Source organism: Leptosomus discolor, chromosome 1, assembly GCF_034619465.1.
Source record: "Leptosomus discolor isolate bLepDis1 chromosome 1, bLepDis1.hap2, whole genome shotgun sequence".
NCBI classification, from domain to species: Eukaryota; Metazoa; Chordata; class Aves; order Leptosomiformes; family Leptosomidae; genus Leptosomus; species Leptosomus discolor.
This window is the reverse complement of record NC_141391.1, coordinates 132,004,072-132,025,189: the sequence shown is the minus strand read 5'-3', so window position 1 is coordinate 132,025,189 and position 21,118 is coordinate 132,004,072. Positions and strand designations below refer to the sequence as shown.

At 42.1% G+C, this 21,118-nt stretch overlaps 1 protein-coding gene across 1 annotated transcript in view; it reads right to left on the bottom strand.

Moving 5' to 3' along the window:
* CASR (calcium sensing receptor) overlaps nucleotides 1-20,561 on the bottom strand; it is a 39,077-nt gene extending 18,516 nt beyond the window's left edge. Inside the window, exons 1-3 of the mRNA XM_009949442.2 lie at nucleotides 20,377-20,561; nucleotides 11,927-12,233; nucleotides 8,146-9,027 (exon numbers count right to left, since the gene is read on the bottom strand). Of these exons, the coding sequence (XP_009947744.1) occupies nucleotides 8,146-9,027; nucleotides 11,927-12,233; nucleotides 20,377-20,561 (1,374 nt within the window). The remainder of the gene's footprint in view (nucleotides 1-8,145; nucleotides 9,028-11,926; nucleotides 12,234-20,376) is intronic.
* Nucleotides 20,562-21,118: the final 557 nt, after the last annotated feature.

Genomic DNA, 21,118 nt, shown 5'->3' with positions numbered 1-21,118 from the left:
AGAAACTCAAGCCACAGGCACAGAAAGGGCACCACATCCTGCAAAGTGTAACTGGCAACTTAATGCGATCTTTCCATTGCATGCTGTGGCAAGGAAGGCTAATGTAACTTCTGCATGTATAAATGAGGAAGTAATAAGACTATGTAAATATGGGATTTTTTTTCACTGTCTGGCTGTGCTGAGGCCGTTAAAGCAATACTGAATATATGCCAAAATGAAGAATGAGTAAATGGACAAGATCCAGAAATAAAGCAGGAAACACATCTTATGATTAAACCCCCACTCTGTTTAAATTATCAAGAGAAGACTGGGAATAATTTGATCAATGTGCATAAACACCATATGAAGAAAAATGATGAGTACTTCATCTGGACTTTTAAATCTAATAGAACAAGGCCAAGTAAGGACCAATGAAATGAAAGGTCAGTTAAATCCCAACTAGAAACAAGACATGATCTGTGACAAGAGATGTGACCTGCCATGGATCGTACCAATAAAAAAAGGTGTACTAGTCAGCATGTCTTTGGGGAAAAGAACTCTTGCTAAACACAAGTTTGGCTGGCAAACACAGCCCTTCAGAAGTGAAATACCTAGGCTTTACATCCAACATGAAGCATTCCTTAGCTAGATCAAGGTTACCTTCCTGAACACGCCATAAATTTACATAGTTTATTATATAAAGGATTTCAAACTGCATGATCATTTGGAAAGTGACTCCATTTGAACATTTTTTAGGTTCCTATTAAGGTTTTGTGGAGAGAGGTGGCCTCTGGACAGACAGAGGCAATGGTACAGTGAGAGCTAATTGTCAGTGCTGTTAGATTGTATTTTGTATTGTACTCTGTATGCTGCTGTCTTTACCTCCAGCCACAGTATGAAAAAATCATCATGGCCCCCTAGTCTAGACTTAATGACATAATTGCTTTGTTTTTCACTTGTAACAAAAGTAATATGGAGAAATCCATCGGGTACAATGGCCCAGAGTGCAGTGTGTACTAATGGTGAAGGACCTATTGGCAGAAGTCCTGACTGAGTAAACAATGTTTTAATGCTCTTGGGAGGTCATCATACTGCACAGTAACTGTTACAGTGAAGTATCTAAAAGCTTAAGATAGGGCTCTTTTTATTCTTTTAAGTCTAAATTTAATACTAAATAATATATAATTAATTGTCCAATTATCAAAGCTAACAATAGAGCTAATGGTTATCCTACAAGCTCAGTCTTTTCAAGTAGCGTAATTCACATATAATGTCTTCCATAATCCAAATCTGATTGAAACGTCTTTTCCAGGAGGTGTTTAACGTTGTCTCTATCCAGCTGTGCAGAGAATGAATCTGTATACGTGTCTCTCTGCAGCCATTTGCTGTTGCTTTCTTTTAACAGCCCTTTATGGATCAGTCTCTTCAAAGTCCCCAAATCATCTGAAACTGCATCCTGCACAGAACACTGCTGATATTGATTTGAAGAACTGTGCCTTTCTCTAGTCCAGGAGGAAGTCATAGCTTTTGATTGTAAATTCTTTCCTATTTGGAACTATAGGATGAATTACTTCAATGTTTGGGCAAGCTGTCTCTGTCTGTTAGAATGAGAACCAACTGATACTGCATACTTGGTGTCATTTCTTTTAACAAAACAATGGTCATTCATCAAACCTGAGTTAAATGGATTTATAATCTGTCCAAGAATTACTGTCCTTTAAAAAAAAAAAAAAAAAGAGAGTCCTAAAGTTTCCTAGTTTCCTACAGTCACAGTGGGTTGACAGAACTTATGCAACCATTTCAGACTTTTAGAATGGCCTTCTGTCGCAATCACAGTCATAGGTCCCATCAATGGTCAACTAAAGTCCCAGCAGATTCACTGTTTAATGTGTTTGGCACATGTTTCACTTCGCTACTAGCTTAAAACTGTTTTTTCCATTTCCTTTATCAAAATAAGCCTTGGCCAACAAAGAAATTTCATGTCAAGGCTTTGATTTCAACGGTTCCTAAATAACCTTCATGTAATTCCTCCTAGGGACACAGGGAAATGTTTTTTCTGAGCAAAATAATTGTTTCTGGTGCAGTGGGGAGCTCACTCTTTTAATTCTACAAGGCAAAAGGGGCCTTTATATGCCATAAAAGGCAATTTGTTTTCCTTCCTCCAAACTTCACCTACTGTGTGGAGCCGCATCAGTCTTTCATAGTACATGAAAGTTCACTTTGAGAATAAAACTGTGTGGCTGGTTAGTAAAGCATCTGTGAAGATGACTGACCACCCGGAAAGAAAAATAAGAAACTATGCTCTGATTACCTTGCCTTTGAAGTTGGCTTTAACCTACCTTGGGATAAATGGAAATCAGCCAAGTCAGAGGAATGATTAAAACGTGAAACTGAATTTTTGAAAAGTCCACTTGTTCCCTCACCTAGCTTCCTGAGTACCTTTAGGGGGGTCCTAAGGTGCTCTTTGTCACCAGCTCCATTTGTCAGTAGCATCAGGAAAGGTCAGGCCTAGAAGAAACTCCTTTTGTGTAACAAAGACGTGCTCTGTCTTAGTAAGAGATACTGATGTCTTGGTAATTCAAGGGATAATTATTATCTGAAGTTGCTCATCATATGAGCGTCTCATGGAACCTTCCCTAAAATTCCCAGGCCAAATATAGGCTGCAAAAGTGATTTCTTTTCCTCAAGTGACAAAAGTACAAATGAGCTTCATAAATATTAGTAAATGCTTCTTTTTAAATACAGCTTTTCTGCATATATATACTGCAGTATAACAGTATAACAGAAGCATATATAGTGCAGCATACAAATGACTATATTAAGAATTACTTTTATGAAAAATTCAACAAGTTTGGGGGTGGGCAGGAATACTGGGGTCTTCGCCATGTGTACCACAGTGTGTACTACCCTTATTCAGAAGAATCTCAGTTATTCTCTACAAAGTAATTGATAACCACAACTTCTTACTTCATGACATAGAGGTTGTGTATTTGCTGCATGCAGTTCATTTACCCTTCTTCTAGCAACCCTGTCAGGGCAATGGTTTCCCTACGCATTTTCTACTGCTGATGTTACAGGCCTGACACACTCCTCCCCCCCCTTAGTAAGGTCCAGTGAAGTCTTTCTCCTTTGACTTGCAGAGACATCTAAATAATACTCCATTTATTTTCTGCTTCATTGAAGAGCTCACAAGTGATGTTCTCAGCTGATGGCAAGTTGTTATCTCCAATCTGATGAATAAGCAATCCTCTGTTATTGCCCTTGTAGGGAAGTAGCTGTGTTTACTCTATCGACCCACACACTTCTGTGTGTGGCTCAAGAGGCCTGCCTCTCAATTTGGTCTCCCACAGCAAAGGCACACTGGTGAAATGCTTGCTTTCTGTTTATAACAAATATATCTCCAGTGCATTGGTAATGAAGACTAGGTGAGGTTTTGCAGTTGCCTGATATTCGTCAGCTTGCAGTTCTTCCCAAATGACTAATTTTTACACTAGCCTCCGTTAATACCTGTTCTGATACTGTTTCATTCTCTATGCCACAAAGCAGCTGCTTTCCATACACCATTTTAATTGTTCAGACAGGCCTATATAGTTCAGCAGACACAAAATTGATTCAATAAGCCATTAGGCTCAAAGGTCTAGAGAGACGTGTCATCTAAGGAATCATTCACTTCTTTAAAACCTTGCAGAATCGATTTCCAACCAGCCAGACATACCTAAATGTAGAGTTGGGGAAGGCACCAATCCATTTTTACCTCTGCATAATACCTATCACCAGCACACAGGAAGGAACTGTTGGCTGGGAGGCGCACAAGTGTAATAAAAGACTTCAGGTGTTGCTAGGTGAAGCCAACTTGTATTTGCTTTTATTTTGTGGAACAGCACATGGCAGCTTTTCAGTAAGTATAAGGTCAGTCAGATTTCTAGGCATAGAATAATTTACATGAGCAAGTCTTTAACCTGTTAATCATTAGGACAGCATGTTTTTCAGCCCTGTGCAGCATGCTTTGCCTTGGTGCCTAGAAGAGCTATCTCATTTTTCACTTATGAACCAGCCAAAGTTCACAGCCTCCAGTGTAACCACAACCTGCAAATCATCTGGGAGTCCACCTAAGGATGCTCCCTGTGACTGCACACCTTCAACTTCTCGAATCTATGGGAGCCTATCTTCCCCATTCAATCACAGTGCTTTTACTGTGAGACAGAGGCAGATCAGCTGCTTGTTGGCAATCATCAAGAAGCCAAATGAACGGGCAGAAACACAGAGTGACTTATGACTGAAGACAGGTTTTTCCTCTTCTCACACGGGAAGAGTATGAAGTAGTAAACATTTGCTCTGAAGGGCAGACTACGATCTCCTACTAGTTTTCGCGTTAATTTTTGCAGGACCATCCAGTGTTTGAAACGAGAGAGAGACACCAGAGAGGCTCCTGTAAATGCCACAAAGTGTTATAAATCTTTGCTCAGAGGGGAATTGCAAAAAGAACAGATGGACTTGCTGTTATAAGTGACCATGGGAATAGTGATGTGAGCAGACACCAAGAAAATGAAGGAACTTGAGAGACCTGGGAAATCCTGCCAAGGAAGATATTAAGAAAAAAGGGCTTCAAATCAGACTGTTTGAGCTGTTATGGAGAAACAGGCCAAAGATGCTGGGAATTTTGACAAAGAGGCAGCATCAGTACAGGTGTCCTGAGCCCATGTCCCACCTCTTGCCATACCTTCCCACTGCTATTCTGTAGCTTATAGGAGAGCCTGTATTTGGGGAAGGCCAGTACAAGAACCAGAGCAACAGACAGAATTAGCCCTACCGAACACAGTCTCCTCAAAAATCACAGCCAGCAGCAGAAAAGAATGAACATCTGATAATCAGAGGTGATGAAGTCCTTTAAGAGGATTCTTTCTGTTGTACTATTTGTAGTCATCTACTTTAATCCCTAGCGCTTTGTGTAAAATTCTGCCTTTTCCAAATGTTCACCTTCTTCTTGAACAAAACACTGCAAAAAGAAATAATTAAGCTGATCGTGATCAATATTGTGCAGGACACAACAATGGCTAGTGCAGAGAATACTATCTGCTCTTTGCAGGCCTCTTGCAAAGGTGTGCACCTGGATTATCTTCTGCTTTGCAGCAAGGTAGGTTCTTAAAACATGACAGCTGCTGGCATACACATTGCTCAGAATAAGGGCAGCACAGACATCCTATTACAGTCTGTAATACTGTAGAGTACACCGTGCCAATTTTCCCATTCTCAGATAGAGGACTCTGAGCTCCACGGGCAGCTCCACACGTAGAGTGAGAGGCACAGCTCCTGCCTGGAAGCTGCCCTGCCTGCTCACCAGCTCTGCCTGCACCCGCATCCCCGCACACGCTGCGGCAGCCTGTGAGCTCGGGCTGAGCAGTCCCGTCTCTATTGGGGATGCCCACAGCTGCTGCAGAGGCATTGGTAAAACAAAAGGAAGCAAGATGGGGTTTATGGAGAGGGTCTGTCACAGACCACTGACTCAGGTGGAGAAAATGAATAAGCAGCTTGTTAAACAAGTAGCTATAAATAAGTAGAGCAGAAAGTTGTTAGCATTTTATATTTCAGCTTGGGAGACACAGAAAAATCCCACGCTCTGCATGCTGAAACAGACCTTTCTTAAACTGTAGATGGTAAATTCTTAATAGGAGAACTGCACCGAATTCAACCAACTCACAGTAATTCTGCGCTAGGCTTCGTGATGTCCAGTTCACACAAACTGATCACAGAGATAAAAATGTTATTTTTATACACAGACCCACACAAGCACCCTCCACAAATTATATAAAACAGTTCTGATAAAAGGTTTTTATTATGAGTACATAAAATTAATAATTAGCAGAGAACGAATAAATAGTAACTCATATGTATTAATGGTATAATGCTATTGAAAGGCAACAAAATTAAATGGTACATAATTAAATTGTGGAATGCATCATTTATCATCCCCAGCCACCGACCTCGCTGGCAAGGGCTGGTGTGGACAGGAGCTCAGGCTAATGGAGCCACAAGTTCACCAGGTTTACCTTATCTGTCCTACACATCGCCCAGTAAGTGATTGCAGACACTATTAGCAGGTACTTACTCCAGTCATAGTGTTTCCTTCAGTCTCCAGCGTGGAGGCTTCCTAACATTGTCCTCACTCTCTCCGGTTGCTCAAGAAAATCCTTGAGCTGATTGTGAGAAAAGGGAGTGGGCACTGACCACTGGTAGAAGTACTGCTGCAAATGAGACTGACTTTAGTAGAAAGATTTTCTTCTGTCTGGTTGTCGGAAAACCACTCCCTGGACATGCTGGAGGATGCACATTTGTGAGGTGAACTCATTACCCCCAGGGCAGAGGAAAGCTTCCCGAGGGTAATGAGCCGCAATGCCTGATATGAAGTAGGTGTGCACACAAATTTGGCATTTGCCTGCTATTCATGTGTTTGATTTTGAAGTGAAGTGAAAATATGCACAAACATCAAGCATGCTTAACAGCCAACACCACATAAGGGTGGTCAAGTTGCCTGTTCCTTTGTAGCACCCGCTATTTCTGCCCAGTCGTTTTATCCCCCACATACTCTTTCCTGATGCTGATTCCCTCCTTTAAGGCAAGTTTGCATACTCAAAAGCCTAGATCAGCAGGATGCTTTACATCTTGATAAAGCCATCCTTCAGCACCAGACAAGCAACACAAATGAGAGGACATCCTTCTCCATTGTGGAACCCTCAATAAACACCACATTATTTTACTTTGCTATGGTATGAATATCCTGCTTTACTTTCCAAGTTGACAAGTCATAAGGGAACAAATTAAAAATATATTTATTCTGGATTGTTTTTACCAACACAGTAAAAGCTAAATATCTGCCTGTGATTTGCCCGCTTCTGCTATTATGTTCCTGAAAAGCAGAATGGCTTTGAAAGACAGAAACCTCACGGACAGCCAGTAATCACAGGACTCCCCTAAACCAGGGTCAAACCCTGCACTCATCAACTCTGAGTAAAGTAGTTTCAGTAAACCCAAATCAGGTACCTAGAGCAATACAGCTTTCCCACAAATGCCAAGACAAAGCCTTTTACTTTGATCTGACTGATCAAAGTTTCGAGCAGACTGAGACTAGACAGGAATCAAACTGCAGTTCCCACATGCGAATGCTGACCCAAAAGCAAAGTTTCTGGCAGGGATAGCCCTTATTTTGCTTAGACTGTCCTGAATAGAGGAAATTACACATGCAAACAGGAATGTGATACTCCTTACATTCACCCATGTTGTTCTGATTTCAGGTATGTTTGGGCCCAAGTTCTCTGTGATGACCAGAACAGGCAAAACAGAATTTGCTATGTATTTGGCATATCTTCATTTGTCAGCCTTACAAGCTAATTCTGCTATTCAAGGATGCAGTAGATACTAAAAACACATACTGAGTATCACATCAGATAACACATTCAAACATATGGTAAGGTATAGAGTATTCATAACTGATCAGAGACGAAACACCAGAACACCATCCATGTGCCAGCGGGCAGAACGCATTGAATGAACGTCTGAATGTGACTAAGTCGTTAGTATCATTTTATCAGTTCACAAATACCACTGTCAAATCAAATAAAATCAAGTCAAATCAAATCAATTATTTGCCCAACAGCCACAGGTTATTTTCCTTCGTTACTCAATCTGCTTTTGTTTGATCCTATATAAGCTCAAAACTGTGGGGGAAAAAATACAGCCTGTATGGAAAATTGCTGTGGGATTGCAAAAGATGTAGAGCTCGCCAAAAAAACACGGACTCTAAAAACTGTTTTCCTTGTTTATGTGCTCTCTCCAGGCCCTCTTGTGTATGTAAGGGCTCAATATATGATCAAGTTACCTTGTATCAGCCAGGCTGTGGTAATTGTGTGTGCTCTTTTGGCCCGTAGTGAATGCAAGAAAATTTAACTTAGTTTAAACCCCTTCCTCTGCAGGCAAACCTAACGAAACTTACCTTACATTCCCTGCGAGGTGGTAGGATGCACCTAACTCGCACAGAGTGATATGCTACATCCCAGCAGCCTGGTGCTGTGTCTGAGACCCAGGATTATGAAAGGTGCCTTAAAAGGCATATGGGACAGCTTGTCTTTTTTCTGCAAGCATATTGCACAGGCACACAAATGAAGGACTTACCTGCCATGCCTCAACCTTCTTAATGTCCGCACAGGATCCATTAGTGAAGAGACCTCTCCCAGGGGTACAGGTATATATATCCTGCAAAGCATGGGCAATAGAATATACTGCCAGATACACATTATAGGATATCCGCAAGTGCGTGTAGTCCATGTACGGTGTCTCCACACTGGTGATGTTCTCATCCCCTGTGCATGGAGGTCGGAAGGCAGCCGTTCCATTTCCAGCTCCCAGTCCCTCTTCATGGCCCTTGTGGAAGGAAGTTGAACCTGGAGAATTTTTGGACCCATCGGGGAGGTAGCAGTTAAACGTCTCCTCCCAAAACTCCTTGGCAAAGCCGTTGTTGGTGGACTTCTTGGGATGCACCTTCTGCAGGAACTCACGAAAGCCTGGTATCTGTCCTGCCTTCAGCGCAAACCCGATGGTGCTGCCAATGACACGGAAGAACTCTGGCATGGCTATCAGGGAAGAGCTGGCCCACGCCTCGCTTGCCAGCCAGATCTTGCCGGTGATGTTTCGCCTGACAATCTCTTTGATGAGAGGCTCCAGGTCTGGACCGCTGGAGAAAACAACAATCACCCTTGCTGTGGAGTTCTGGATGACCTCCACCACCTGCTGGATCTCCTCTTCGTCTGAGTACTGGGAGATGAGCTCGCTAAAATCAATGCAGATATCTCTCTCCTCTGCCTCCTCCCGAAACTTTTCAATCCCTGGCCGGCCATAGTCATCATCGGCTGCAATTGTTCCCACCCAGTTCCAGCGAAAGTACTCAATGATGTCTGCCATCGCCGTGGCCTGATGCTCATCATTGGGGATTGTGCGGAGGAAGGACTTGAACTGGTTCTTATTGCTCAAGAGACGACTGGATGAGGCATAGCTGACCTGTGAGAGCACAGTAAACAAGCAAAATACACCATGAAGTGAACTGTCTGGGAATAAATTGCCTACATTTATTGAGCATCACTGTGAACCTGTGTAACCCCAGATGGGATGAAGAAAGAGCTGAGCACCACACTGGCAGCCACGTACTTAGCCTGTGGTTGCACATGATCAACTCTGAGAGTCTGTATGTTCTTGTAGCTGTGACGGTCTTACAGAAGCACACATACAGGAGCAGCTGCTTGGACCCAAGAGGCTGGAGCAAGCTCGTGCCCACCTGTAAGTTCAAGGATCTGAGGGAGAGAGACACTGACACTAGCTTAGAGGAATAGCAAAGAGGTGAGCCATGGGTGGCCTACACATACCTTGCTGCACCTCCTACCAAATCCAGAAATAAGAAGAATGTATCTTTTAGATAAATGAGGACAGCGCACATAATTCAGACAAAATGCAGGCTTCCTCTGTGCTGAGCCAGGCATGAGACAGGAGGCTGGTATTGCCATCCCAAACCTACTCTGTCTGTCCCTCCTTGCCTCTCACCTCTGTTCCCATCCTTAGACAGGCTCCATCAGGCACCATATGCATGTTACATACAATCACTGCCAATTTAAGTAAGAAGAATGTGATGTATGTCAGTCACCTGGACCCTGTGGAGTGTTATGGTAATGCTGGTCAATACTACCTTAGGAGGTACCTGATTGCTGGCCAGAATCAGGGAAGAAGCCAGTAGGCATTCCATGCTCCATGAGCCACTGTGTTTTCCAGTTGAAATGGGATTTTATTTCCTTTTCTAAAGCTATCAAGAAATTTTTTTTTTTTCCTAATCAGAATAAGTGCCATATGTTCTTAAGACATAATTTCGATCTTCTACAAGTAGGAAGAAAACCATAAAATTCAGAAGAGAATAGTTTAAAGGTCTGGAGAACTTTTAAAACTCACTTATTTTGCATTTTGAGATTGGTATCTGAATTCTTTAGGACTGACTCTCATTTGAAAATGTCTTCTATAAACAGTTCATTTTGTACAAAGTGGAAATTTACAGAAAACCTTATCTCCTCCTTAAACTCTGGCATTTAATGTTTCTGCAAGAAGAAAGAAAAGGAGGTCTCCTGGTGCAGTTTCAAGGGCCACAGGAGCAAATCCTCCTTTCACAAAGCTATAGTCTCCCTTGGACAGGCTCCTGCCCAGTGCTAGTCTCATCGCCTACAATCTATTGCCAGGAAGTACAGACAAGGTACCCCACTCCTGCAAGGTATTCCACTCCAGCATGTGCTGTAAGGCTACACTGAGGTGAGAAACATTTTCAGTTTCTGTGTCAACAGAACGAGTAATGAGCCTTACATTAATTGTAAAATACACCTCCAACTTGTACTGAAATGCAGAGTCTATTAAGCATGGATTTGCTAATGGTCTTGCTATAAATGGCACTGATAATGCACATTCTAATGCTGCTCCCAGTTTAAAAGCCTGCTTTCAGTTGTCATACTTCAACCACCTGGCTGAGACTTTGTTCCAGAACTGAGCCTCCTGTCACCTACCCATTTCTGCAACCTCTAGGTAAGACTACTGCCTCGTAGCACAAATGCCATTCGCTGTTCAAAGGGAAAGTCTGAAAACTGCAAACATCTCTTAAGTTCAGTCCAACCCACCAACTCTTCCCAGCTGCCCTTGTTCACCTGTTAATGTGATGTGTAAATCAACAGTACCCCTTAAAATGCCATCACGATATTTATTACATACCACCTTCTAATGCTCTTCCACGCACTATAGTACACATTGGTCTTAGCTTAAACCATTCATGCCCTGCTCAGAGACCAAATGTCCATTTTTTCAGACTCCTGCAAGGGAGTCAGACTGACAACATTAAATAGACAAGATGTATTACTGTGCAGCAGGCAGTCAAGAATCCTTCTTTCTTCATTTGTGGTGCAGATGGGAAATGGAGCCCTGGCTGAAGTAAAGATACAGCCTTTCAGGACAGACTGAGAGGGCAGTGTGACACAGTCTTGTTACAAGGACCTTTGTGAGCTCTGGCACCTGTATCCATTTTAGAAGAGGAATTAGAAATGCTAGGTTATACAGGGCCACACATAAATCCATAAGGCCAAGCACTTTTTCCAAAGTTGTCTTCAGTGTGGAAATCTAAAATCAAGAGCAACAACATTAAGCTATAATATGCCAGCCTCATATTTTGCTTAGGGTCTTGGCAGAGCAACAAACTTGTTAGACATGGGACCATGGATGCCGGCACTGGCTCCAGTAGAGTCAGCAGGCAGCAAGAAGGATGCTGCAACACAGGAGTCGGCACAACTACACCACCACACAGATGACCTCAGGACAAGGTGGGGGGCATAGCCACATGCCTTCACAAACCCTGTTTTGGAGGCCCTAGGGTAAAAGAAAGGCAGGTCAGCCCAGAAGAAACCTTCACAGCACCTGATCAGCACAAGCAACAACTTTACAGATCACCTACTTGAATGATCAGAGAGATGCTGAGAGACGTAAGAGCAGCTGGCAATGACTGAGCTCTGCCTCTGGTGGGCTCTGTGGGAACTGGGCGTGACTAGACAGCGACCATGTTGAAGTAACATCACAACTAACCTGTCAAGGCTGACAACTGCCAATGACTGACCTAAAATACCCGTGTTCACAGACTAAACCACTCTGGAGGGCTCTAGTCCTGCTAGGCTAAGTTTCTGTTGGCTGCATTGGTAACATTTGTGTTTGGGGATTGCAAATTGCAAATACACATTTCCACTGTAAGAAAACCCCCACATCGTGTATTGTTTCTCTCCTTGAGGTTATATTGGAAATGGCAAAAATGAAACAATTTTTGTTTAATCTCTGCAGAGCAGCAAGGCAGGCTATTTCTGTAACCTAAACAAGAGAGGTGAAAGCGTACCTGAGGTATGTAAAAGAGTCCCAGCAGATTGGCCACTGCGGTAGAGATGCCAGAGCCGGTTGCCCCCACAACTGCAATAGTGGAAGGGATATGTTCTGAGCAGTTGCAGAATTCATCCAGGTTCAAGGAGTCTATCTTGTTCTGGGCCACAAAACTCAGTGTGGCCTCCAGGGCTTTAGAGACTGTATTGCAAGTGTCAAATATCCTGTATCCCAGGGTCATGTTGGGAAGGAGAGTTGGGCTACTGTTTATTTCTTCTATGGCAAAGATCATAGCCTGGAGCCAGCGGAAGCCTCGGAAATTATACCTGGGGGAGCAAAAATAAAAATAAAATAGAGTGAGAAGGAGGGAAACAGAGGAGTGAAGACTAGGACTGAGACAAAGACAGAGTGAAGAATTCCAGATACAAAAGGCAAAAGAAACTTAGGCTATTTCTTGCATCCCACTAAATTTGCAAAGTTTTGCTTCTGTCTTCAGTGGTTACAGAAGAGGCATACACATGCTACAAGGTTTTGTTCTGGTTTTCAACTCTTCAATTTGGGAGCTCACTTCAGAGGAGGAGGAGATAAACTTTTCTAGATCCTCTAAAGTCTAGGAAATTTGAAAGAGAGCATGTGTGGGCTGTTGGCTCTGGCCTGTCCCTTCTGCTCAGGACCCTAAACATGGATCTCATGATTCCTGAGCAAATGCTCTGACACAAAGCTACACCTACCGGGTTTTCTTCCAGGCTCCTCTGACATGTTTCTGAATGCAGATGGCAGTGTCTGCTAAGCCTGTGCTGCACGCGATTTTGCCAGGGACCTGGGCTCACGGATACCTGGTGTGTCAGCTCCTCATGGCTTCAGGCAGGCAGAGCAAGCTGAGACACAGCACTGGCACGCCACTGGATGCACAGGTGGCCAGGAGCTTTGCTCAGGGAAATTTGGCCTCACATCACACACTTCACATTGTGAGAGAGACCACATAGTCAACTTGTTTATACCAGAAAACAGGGACATGCTATAAATGTATATCCTAGAGTAACTTCCTAACTTAACTAGATACTTCAGTGCTTTCATTGAAGGAATAACTTTTCTCATTATTATAGTGCTCTCATACACTTGCTTTAAACACGACTTCAGAAGACGCCATCAGAGCTGGCCTGTGAAATTGTAACTGTTTTTTGAAGCCTCCTCTGTTCTCTAAAACAGAGAAGCTGAGTTTTCTGACTATCTCTCAGCTGAGCATGGAGCTAACCCAGAGCCAGGGAGTGGTGGCAAGTGTGCTGCAGGATCTGGGAGTCCCTGTTTAGAGTATTGGATGGGCTGGCAGTGAAAAAAAGCTTCTTTGTGGAAGACAGCAGGCAGAAAGTAGCTTTGATACATGTTATTCTCAAGTTTTTTTCTTACTGTGCTTTCTCCCATAAGTTGCACAAGCAACAAGTTGTGCGCCTGTGAAGCTGCCATGTTTTAGGGTAATTCAACTGGAATGGCAGAATCTTTCATGCATGGAAACCTGCCCTTCCTTGTAACGCACTATGAGTCAGGGTAGCAGTTTGCAGTTTTGTGTTGACTTGCAGTTGAAAACATGAAATTGTCAAAGCTGTTATCCTTGGGATTGACTGGGAAAACTGACAGGCCCCAGAACTGGAAGAAACTAGGGAAATAGCCTGCCCAAGAACAGATTCTATATGAAATGGTAAATTTTAGGTTTCACATGAGTGCCATTTTGAAATGCTCTGAGAGATGTTTCCATTACCAAGGTGAAGATTTCTAAATATAAGCTTCATGAAATCACAAACTTTCAACCTCTGAAATACATGACGTTAACATTTTTTAATTGCTGGATTAAACGAATTGCTTCCAAAGTTGATGTTAGCTATATCTGACTTTTTCAAAGCTGAATGAACGTAGACACATTACTTCCATTCCATTACTTCCATTTTATCTGATTCTTCTGGGATCAGAATTTCTAAAGACATCACATCTAAGGTTTAGGTCTTAAAAACCTCATTTATTCAACTTGATTTCACCTACTCCAGACATGTTTGGCCAACTTCCAAACAAGGTTCTGCTCTGAGGTTGTACCTCAAAGACTGCATGGTTTCAATACTGATCTCTTCAAGTCAAAAAGTTCGAGGCCAATAAAAATCCTTAGTTATAATTTATGACTAAAGGGACAGCTAGCTTTTTAAAGATCGCTCTTTAGAAAATGGACACCCTTTAGAACATGGAAGTGTGGGTTATTGTTAGAAGTAATTTGGTTATCTAGATTATTTTTTGCTCCAGTTCCAAACCATTAAGGAGCATGATACAATGGGAGAGCTCTGAAATAAAAGGGCAAGTCTCAGAGTGAATGAGGCAGTGAGTGTTGTGTACAGAAAAAAGACATGCCGGTCACACCTCATTGCCTCATGTGTTCAGTAATGCACACTGGGATGAATGGCAGCAAGAAGGGGTTTTGTGACACTTCTTTAAAAAGCTAAAGGCATTTACAGATTTTTTAATTAAAATGAAAATAGGATTTGAAGCAAGGAACTATATTCAGGCTCCTCATGTAAAAGAGAAAAATCTGAAAGCATTTTCTATATTTAAAGAGAAGACTGCTGAGAAGATGGGAAGTTCAAAAGTACTGCTATACTACTGTGAAAAGCTTCATACTTTTGAATATGTGTACAAGTAAATGTAAGCCTGCTGACATTAAATTATACAGGTGGAGTATGACACAAAATTATTTTGCCTGTTGACAGCAATTTGGCTTAATTTTTTTTAAATGCCGCAAGATGGTATCTTCAGGTGGTATCTTCAAAAGCAGTGAGAACTGGAGTGTCCTCCCCTTGATTTCAAGGAAAATATTTGCCATTTAATTCAGTAAATGCAGACTAAGGCCCATGATCCACAGTTGCTTTTATTTTCCTTTCTGACATACGCTCCTGATGAATGTTCATTTACAGCATAAGGTCTGTACTTCAGATACTTGAGTCTGGATTGTTTTTATTTTGGAGGGGAAAGACAGGTAGGCGGTGTTTTCTGAGAGCTAGACTCTAAAATGCCTTTGAAATGCTTTTGATAATTTACCTCAAACTAGCCTGGGCAAGAGACCTGCAGTTTTCTTCAGTTGCACCTCTGCTGATAGCAGCATCAGCAGATAAGGAGAAGAGGATCAGATGGGATGGAGACAAATACACCTCGCTCTGTTTTCTCTATTAGAGCCTCAGACAAGGTCTCGTTTTGTTAACTGGTACAGTGCTGTATCGGTACTGTAACACAAATATCATCAGATGAAGGCAGTGCCACTAAACTGGTCTAAATTAAGCAAGATTTCATGATACCTTCAGTCCCTGTGAACAGAAATTGTGTGGATAAGTTCTCTCCCATTGTACTGTAAGACCCCAGCAAGGGGCTGCAGATCTGTTCCTCTTAGCTTGGTGTGTACATGAGTGATGGGTAAGAGTAGCCTTTGAACCTTGCAGCAGGTTACACCGATCCAGCTGACCTCCTGTGCTATGCTGCTGCTGTGACTAATATGACTAGTCACTGGAATGCTCTATCAACCATGCAGAAATTTGACTAGTAATTTCCATAAAGAAACTGCAAAGGATTTGCCAACAGAAGCAAACTTTTAATTAGATTTCCAGAATCTTTAAATAGCCACTGATATTTTCTTGGTGGAAAATAAGCAGCCTCCAAAACTTATTTTATGCTGTATTACTTTTACAGGTATGTTGGCATAGCCTTGTATTTTAACATTTCCGAGATGTGGTGCTATGAAAAGTGGCCATTCATCTGTAAATGAGAGTTTAATGTAAATAAATCAGTGCCCAAAGGTGTAGATAGGAATTTTAACTTATGCTCGGTTCTTTACAGGTTTCCCTTCTGATGCTTGTTCTCCCACCTGTCAGAGTATGCAACCCACTTTCTATCTTTCTATTTCCAGGCAGGAACACAAACAGGGAAAGAGAAATCAGAAACAATTCCTCCACAAATCCTTGTTTTAATTGTCACATCTGCAGGGGGCATATTTTCTTTGTAGCAGCCCAGTTTGCTACATAATAAACTCACAAGATCTCACTGATTCCCACAGGTTTCTTCCTAGTTCGTATAAATGTGTCTGTCAAGGGATGCTCAGGATGGCTTAAATGTCTCAGTCAATGTTACAAAGCAACGGTATGTAAATTAAGTGACACAAGCTCACTGCATGGTTTAAGCTCCCCACAGCTCCAACCCCTGTTTGTTTCCCTGTTTGTCTGGTTCGGTTTGAACAGCTCTTACTGTCCGGATCCAGCAGGGAAATCAGTCCTGATCCCTGTTGGTCTCCATAAAGAAATAATTCACAGCCTCATGTGAATTCCTGACCTTCATTTATCAACATTTGCAAGGCACTAAACTAAAAGCAATAGAATATGAAGGAAAAGAAGGGGAAAGTAACATGAAAGCTCTAAATACAGCCTTCGCTTACCCTCCTGTATCTGACAGGTACTTTTATTCAAGAATGGTGACAAAGCCTGCACATGCCTCTCGGCTCACACCAGTACTCCTCTTTCTCTAGCAGTTGTATGCACATACTAATTTCTCTGTCTTTGCTAGATTTCCAGTACATTAATTACATGTTATTGCTGCTACTACCACTGCTATTACTAAGCTATGCAAAGGGGAAACCTTTGGTCATTTGTTGGATTCCTGCAGTCAGTAGGTATAATGATTTGCTTACCACTCTTACAAGCTAGGACTATGGGTAAGGGGAATAGTGCAGACCAAAAAAAAAATTAAAAAATAAAAAATTAAAACTCAGAGGGTGGGTGGAAGAGAAAGAGGAAAAGGAAATAATTTGGTCTTACGGAGGAAACTCTGAATACTACATTATGCATTCAGTTCTGCAGTGGGATTAGCAAATATCTCTTCAAGGGGTAGAATCAAAATTCTCTGTTCTCTCAGATGGACAGTCAGCCTCAGTGAGCTAGTGTCCTGGAGCCATGCCCTGTGAAATCCTGCACTATGACATGGGGACAATACCTTACCACAGTTTCACAGCTTGAAAGCTCTGTGTCACAGTGTAGGACCTTGGCTAGAACACAGGAAATACGTATTAAAAATGATGACCTAGTGACACCATATTGGCAACACTGTATCTCAGCTCAGTAAAGATACATCCTCACTGCAAACAGTACATTACAGTAAGAGGAATACATGGGTTGGCCCATCTGTGCAATAATGCTAACAATAATATTAATGATACCACCACCACCACTACTGCTAATCTACCTGAAATCAAGAAAGGACAGAGAAATCAGGTTATGAATAGGTCCCTGTGGGTGCTGACAGGGAATGGGGGTCAGGGATTGCTTGTGCTGTGCTCAGCCTCTGCCTCCACTGCACACACCAGATATGCATCAGCAAATGTTGTAAGGAAAGTTGCTGCAACAGCACCTGAGGCATACAAAGACAGAAGTTGTATTTATATCAAATGCGGGATACTTGATTGTTTACACAATAAACAGGAAACAAAATTACTCTCACTTTCTCTACTCCTATCTGACATTTAGTGTGGCAAAATCTTGAGTAAGTTTTGACTTTAGACTCTACAGCTCAGCGCTTAAAGCATGAAGATGCATTTTCAGTAGAAACAGCACAAAAAGAACAGAGAACAGAGCGTTACTGTTCCCTTTTCCTTTCACTGCTGAGTTATGTGTATAGTCTTCCAAATAATCATGTGCAAGGTATGCACAGCAGGTTCATGCCAGTACATACTCTGAGCTGGGGAGAAAGGTGCTGTGCCACAGAGTATGAAGAGTGTGAAAACTGAAAAAGTGAGAAGCCCTGTTTGGGAGCATAGGTATGGCACTGAACACAGCTAAACGTGTGGGAAAACGTCCAAGGAGCACAGATCAGGTTGAACCGTCCTCAAAAGAAAGGAAAGCCACATTATCTTAAATTGTTTGATATTGAACTCCAGAAGAGACCAGGCAAATGATCCACAAGGTTTCAGCGGGACCCTTAGGTCTTTTCTTGGTTTCAAAGCAGGGAGCTTTTCATATGGTCTGATGTCCTGCTGCTGCTGCCTAATGGAGGAGAGTATGAGAAAAGAGAGAGGTTTGATCATTCCAGACTAGCCAATTGCCCAGAACTGAGGAAACTCCAATGTGTTAAGAAAGATTCTAGCTCATGACTTGCAGAATGTATCGGGCTCTTAGAGTTAGCATGCACAACCCTGCCACTAGGGTTGTGCATGCTGACTAGTGATTAGGCTACTACCTAATCCCGGAGTCCAAGACCAAATAGGACTACCATGGTTGTGTGGAGAGATCTCTGCACAAGCCCAGCCAGAGGAGTTTTCTGGCTTAAATACTGCTTAAAATAGAAAATCCTTTCAGGAAAAATATCTGCTCTCAATTTAACATGCACCAATAACAAGGAATATACATAAACTGTCCCATGGACTAATTATCTTCATCATTAAAATGATGACCAGTCTCAAAAAGGCTTCTCAACCCAATCTCTTTTGAATTAAACCTTTCCTGGAAATGCACATTTTCTGGTAAAGATTGTGCAATGAAGGAACTTCCAGTCATCTCTGGTCCAATCATCGTCTTGTTCCTATCGTAGTTTCTACCTCTGCAGCTAAACCTTTTACCTTCATTAAGTATTCTCTCTCCATCTGCACTATGCTATCAACTCATAATTTATCCAGTTCCTTAGAGTGCAGCAAAGTGCCACAAATGCCTGCCTTTTCAGTTAACTCCTCTCTTTTGCACCTGCAGCTTCTTGGTGTAGGAATAAGAGGAACACAGATTTTACCCAGGCAAATTTCAGGTGGAGGATGCCTTTTAGCAGCTCAAATGCCACCCAGAAGGATCTCCCATTGTGTGCTTAAAACAGCTGGCCTGGCTTTTCAGGATTTGCCTGTTGTTGGCAGTGCTACCTCATTAACAAATCTTTTGGCAACCACACTTGTAGTACTCCTGGGGGAACATTCTCCTGTGATCTGTTCTAATAATGTGACAGTATGAAGACAGTCAGTGAAGGCTGACCCAGTGCTGACAGAAATTAAAGCTATGTTCAGTTTGCAAATATCTGCTCTGTGCTGCCTGCCACCTGGAGCAGATGAAGAAGACAACAGAGCTGAAAACATCCATTGCTTTTCGGAATTCCACTTCTAAAATGCTGCATGTGCAAGAGAAAAAAATACTGAAAATCTGGCAGAGCTTCTTGCTCCATGAAGTAGACATTCCACATACATTTAGTTCATTACTTTCTTGTGCATGCACAGAAGCAGCCAAAGCAACCCCTGCTTAATTATACTTCTTTCTCTGCGCTCCCTATGAGAGCATCTGGGGATGATCTCATAACCTAGATGGATGTGTCTTAGTCAGTGTCTCAGTGGGAAACTGCATCTGAACTCTGTAAGCACAGCAGCAATGCTGTCAGCCATTCCTCACTGCCATCTGCAACAAAACTGTACTAGATCCGCAATCTAGTATGAGAGGTTCAAATAATTCCAGATACACAATTTCTCACATATGATTACAGAAGAGGTCCCATAACACTAAAGTGTTTCCCCATGCATGGTCACGACAAAATTCCACATCAATTTCTTATATTTTGTTTATATGACATTTCAGTTGCAGTCAGTTTCTGTCACACTTTCCACTTGTCATGTGTATTATGTGCTGGGGTATAAGGTTAAAAATTCCTCCTGTTTCATCATAAAAATGGCTACAGTTCAATAATAAGAGAATTTGTTTCCATGTGCATTTCTCCCTCCAGCTTTAACTGCAAAGACTTAAGACAAAACATACAGGCACTGTTTATACAGAAGAAGAGGACTTTGGGCAAAGAAAGACTGGGTAAGGAGTTCAAGTCTGGGACTTTGTAAAGGTCCTAAAGAGACATCTGTGTGTTCAGTGGGATTTTTCAAAAGCAGTATCTCACTTTCACCTATTCACTTGTTTAGGCAACTAGACAGTTTGTAAGTCTTAGAAGATAAAAGGCAGAACTGAAAAAAAAAAACCAAACACAAACGAAAATTTGATTTCTAAGCTATTTTGCTATGCATGAATGTAATCAAATGAACTTAAGGGCACTGAGTTATTTTCCATCCTCCTGTTAGGAAAGCTAATTTTCAGATACTATACAAATGCCCACTGTGCATGGCCAGATAGATCAATATACTCATGTTTTGGCAGCTTTGGGTAATACAAAGATTGTCCTCTGTCACTGTCCAAATATTATTTATGTTACTGTTTAAGATACGCACTTCCTGTCTTTGCACACTTGTTTTTTCTATTTTTTACAATACAAGCCTCCTAGATGATCTTTGAGGTTCCTTCCAACCCAAACCATTCTATGATTCTACGATTCTATAAGCATCAGATCACAGACCGTATTTACACAATATATAGCATGTCATCTGAAGCCGAGAAAGGTCAAGACTTCCCCAACAAAAGATTCTATTTTGCCTTTTTTGTGGCTTACCTTATACACTCTACTGATTCTGGTCTTGATTTTAGATCCTGGTCTTTAGCAGCCACTCCAAAATGAATGGGGAACAATCCTCCAAGAATAATGTCTCCCTTCTTCTGTGCCCGTTGGTTTGGTCCATAGGCAGCAGTGTTCCAGGTAAATAGCAAAAGAATCAAGCAGCAGCTATATAAAGTCATTGTTCCTCTTTTCACCAGGGGGTTATAGGATGCAAAATTGGAAAACACGATGTAAGAAAGCAGATGTTGTAATGTTTAAGCTTTTCCTTTCCTTAATACAGCACAGAGAGGATGTGGGGCACATGTCTGCAGGCAGATAAGTAACAAGGTGGGAGCCACAGTGCTGTTGTTTCTCCCTCTGTCTTCTCCATTGCAAAACAACAATTCAGTGGTCCTTTCTTGATAACCAAAGCATTATGGAGAGCCCATCTCTGAGAACTGTAAAAGAAAGACATAAAAAGTGACTCCAGCTACACACCAGGGCCCCACACTGCTATGGTGGTTCTGCTTTGTCAAATCAACCTCTCGTCTGCCCCCGCATCTGTCTGCACTCAACAACCCACCCAGGACACATACCAACCTTGTAAGAGTAAGCCAGGCATCCCAGTGACGCCAGCTGCACCTCCTCAAACAAGTGTCAGATGCCTAATTCTCTACCACATGTGTAAGGTGAGTTACTCTTCCTATGGTCCTGCATGACTCTGGTCATAGGAGACCCTGTAAAACTTGTGATCAGA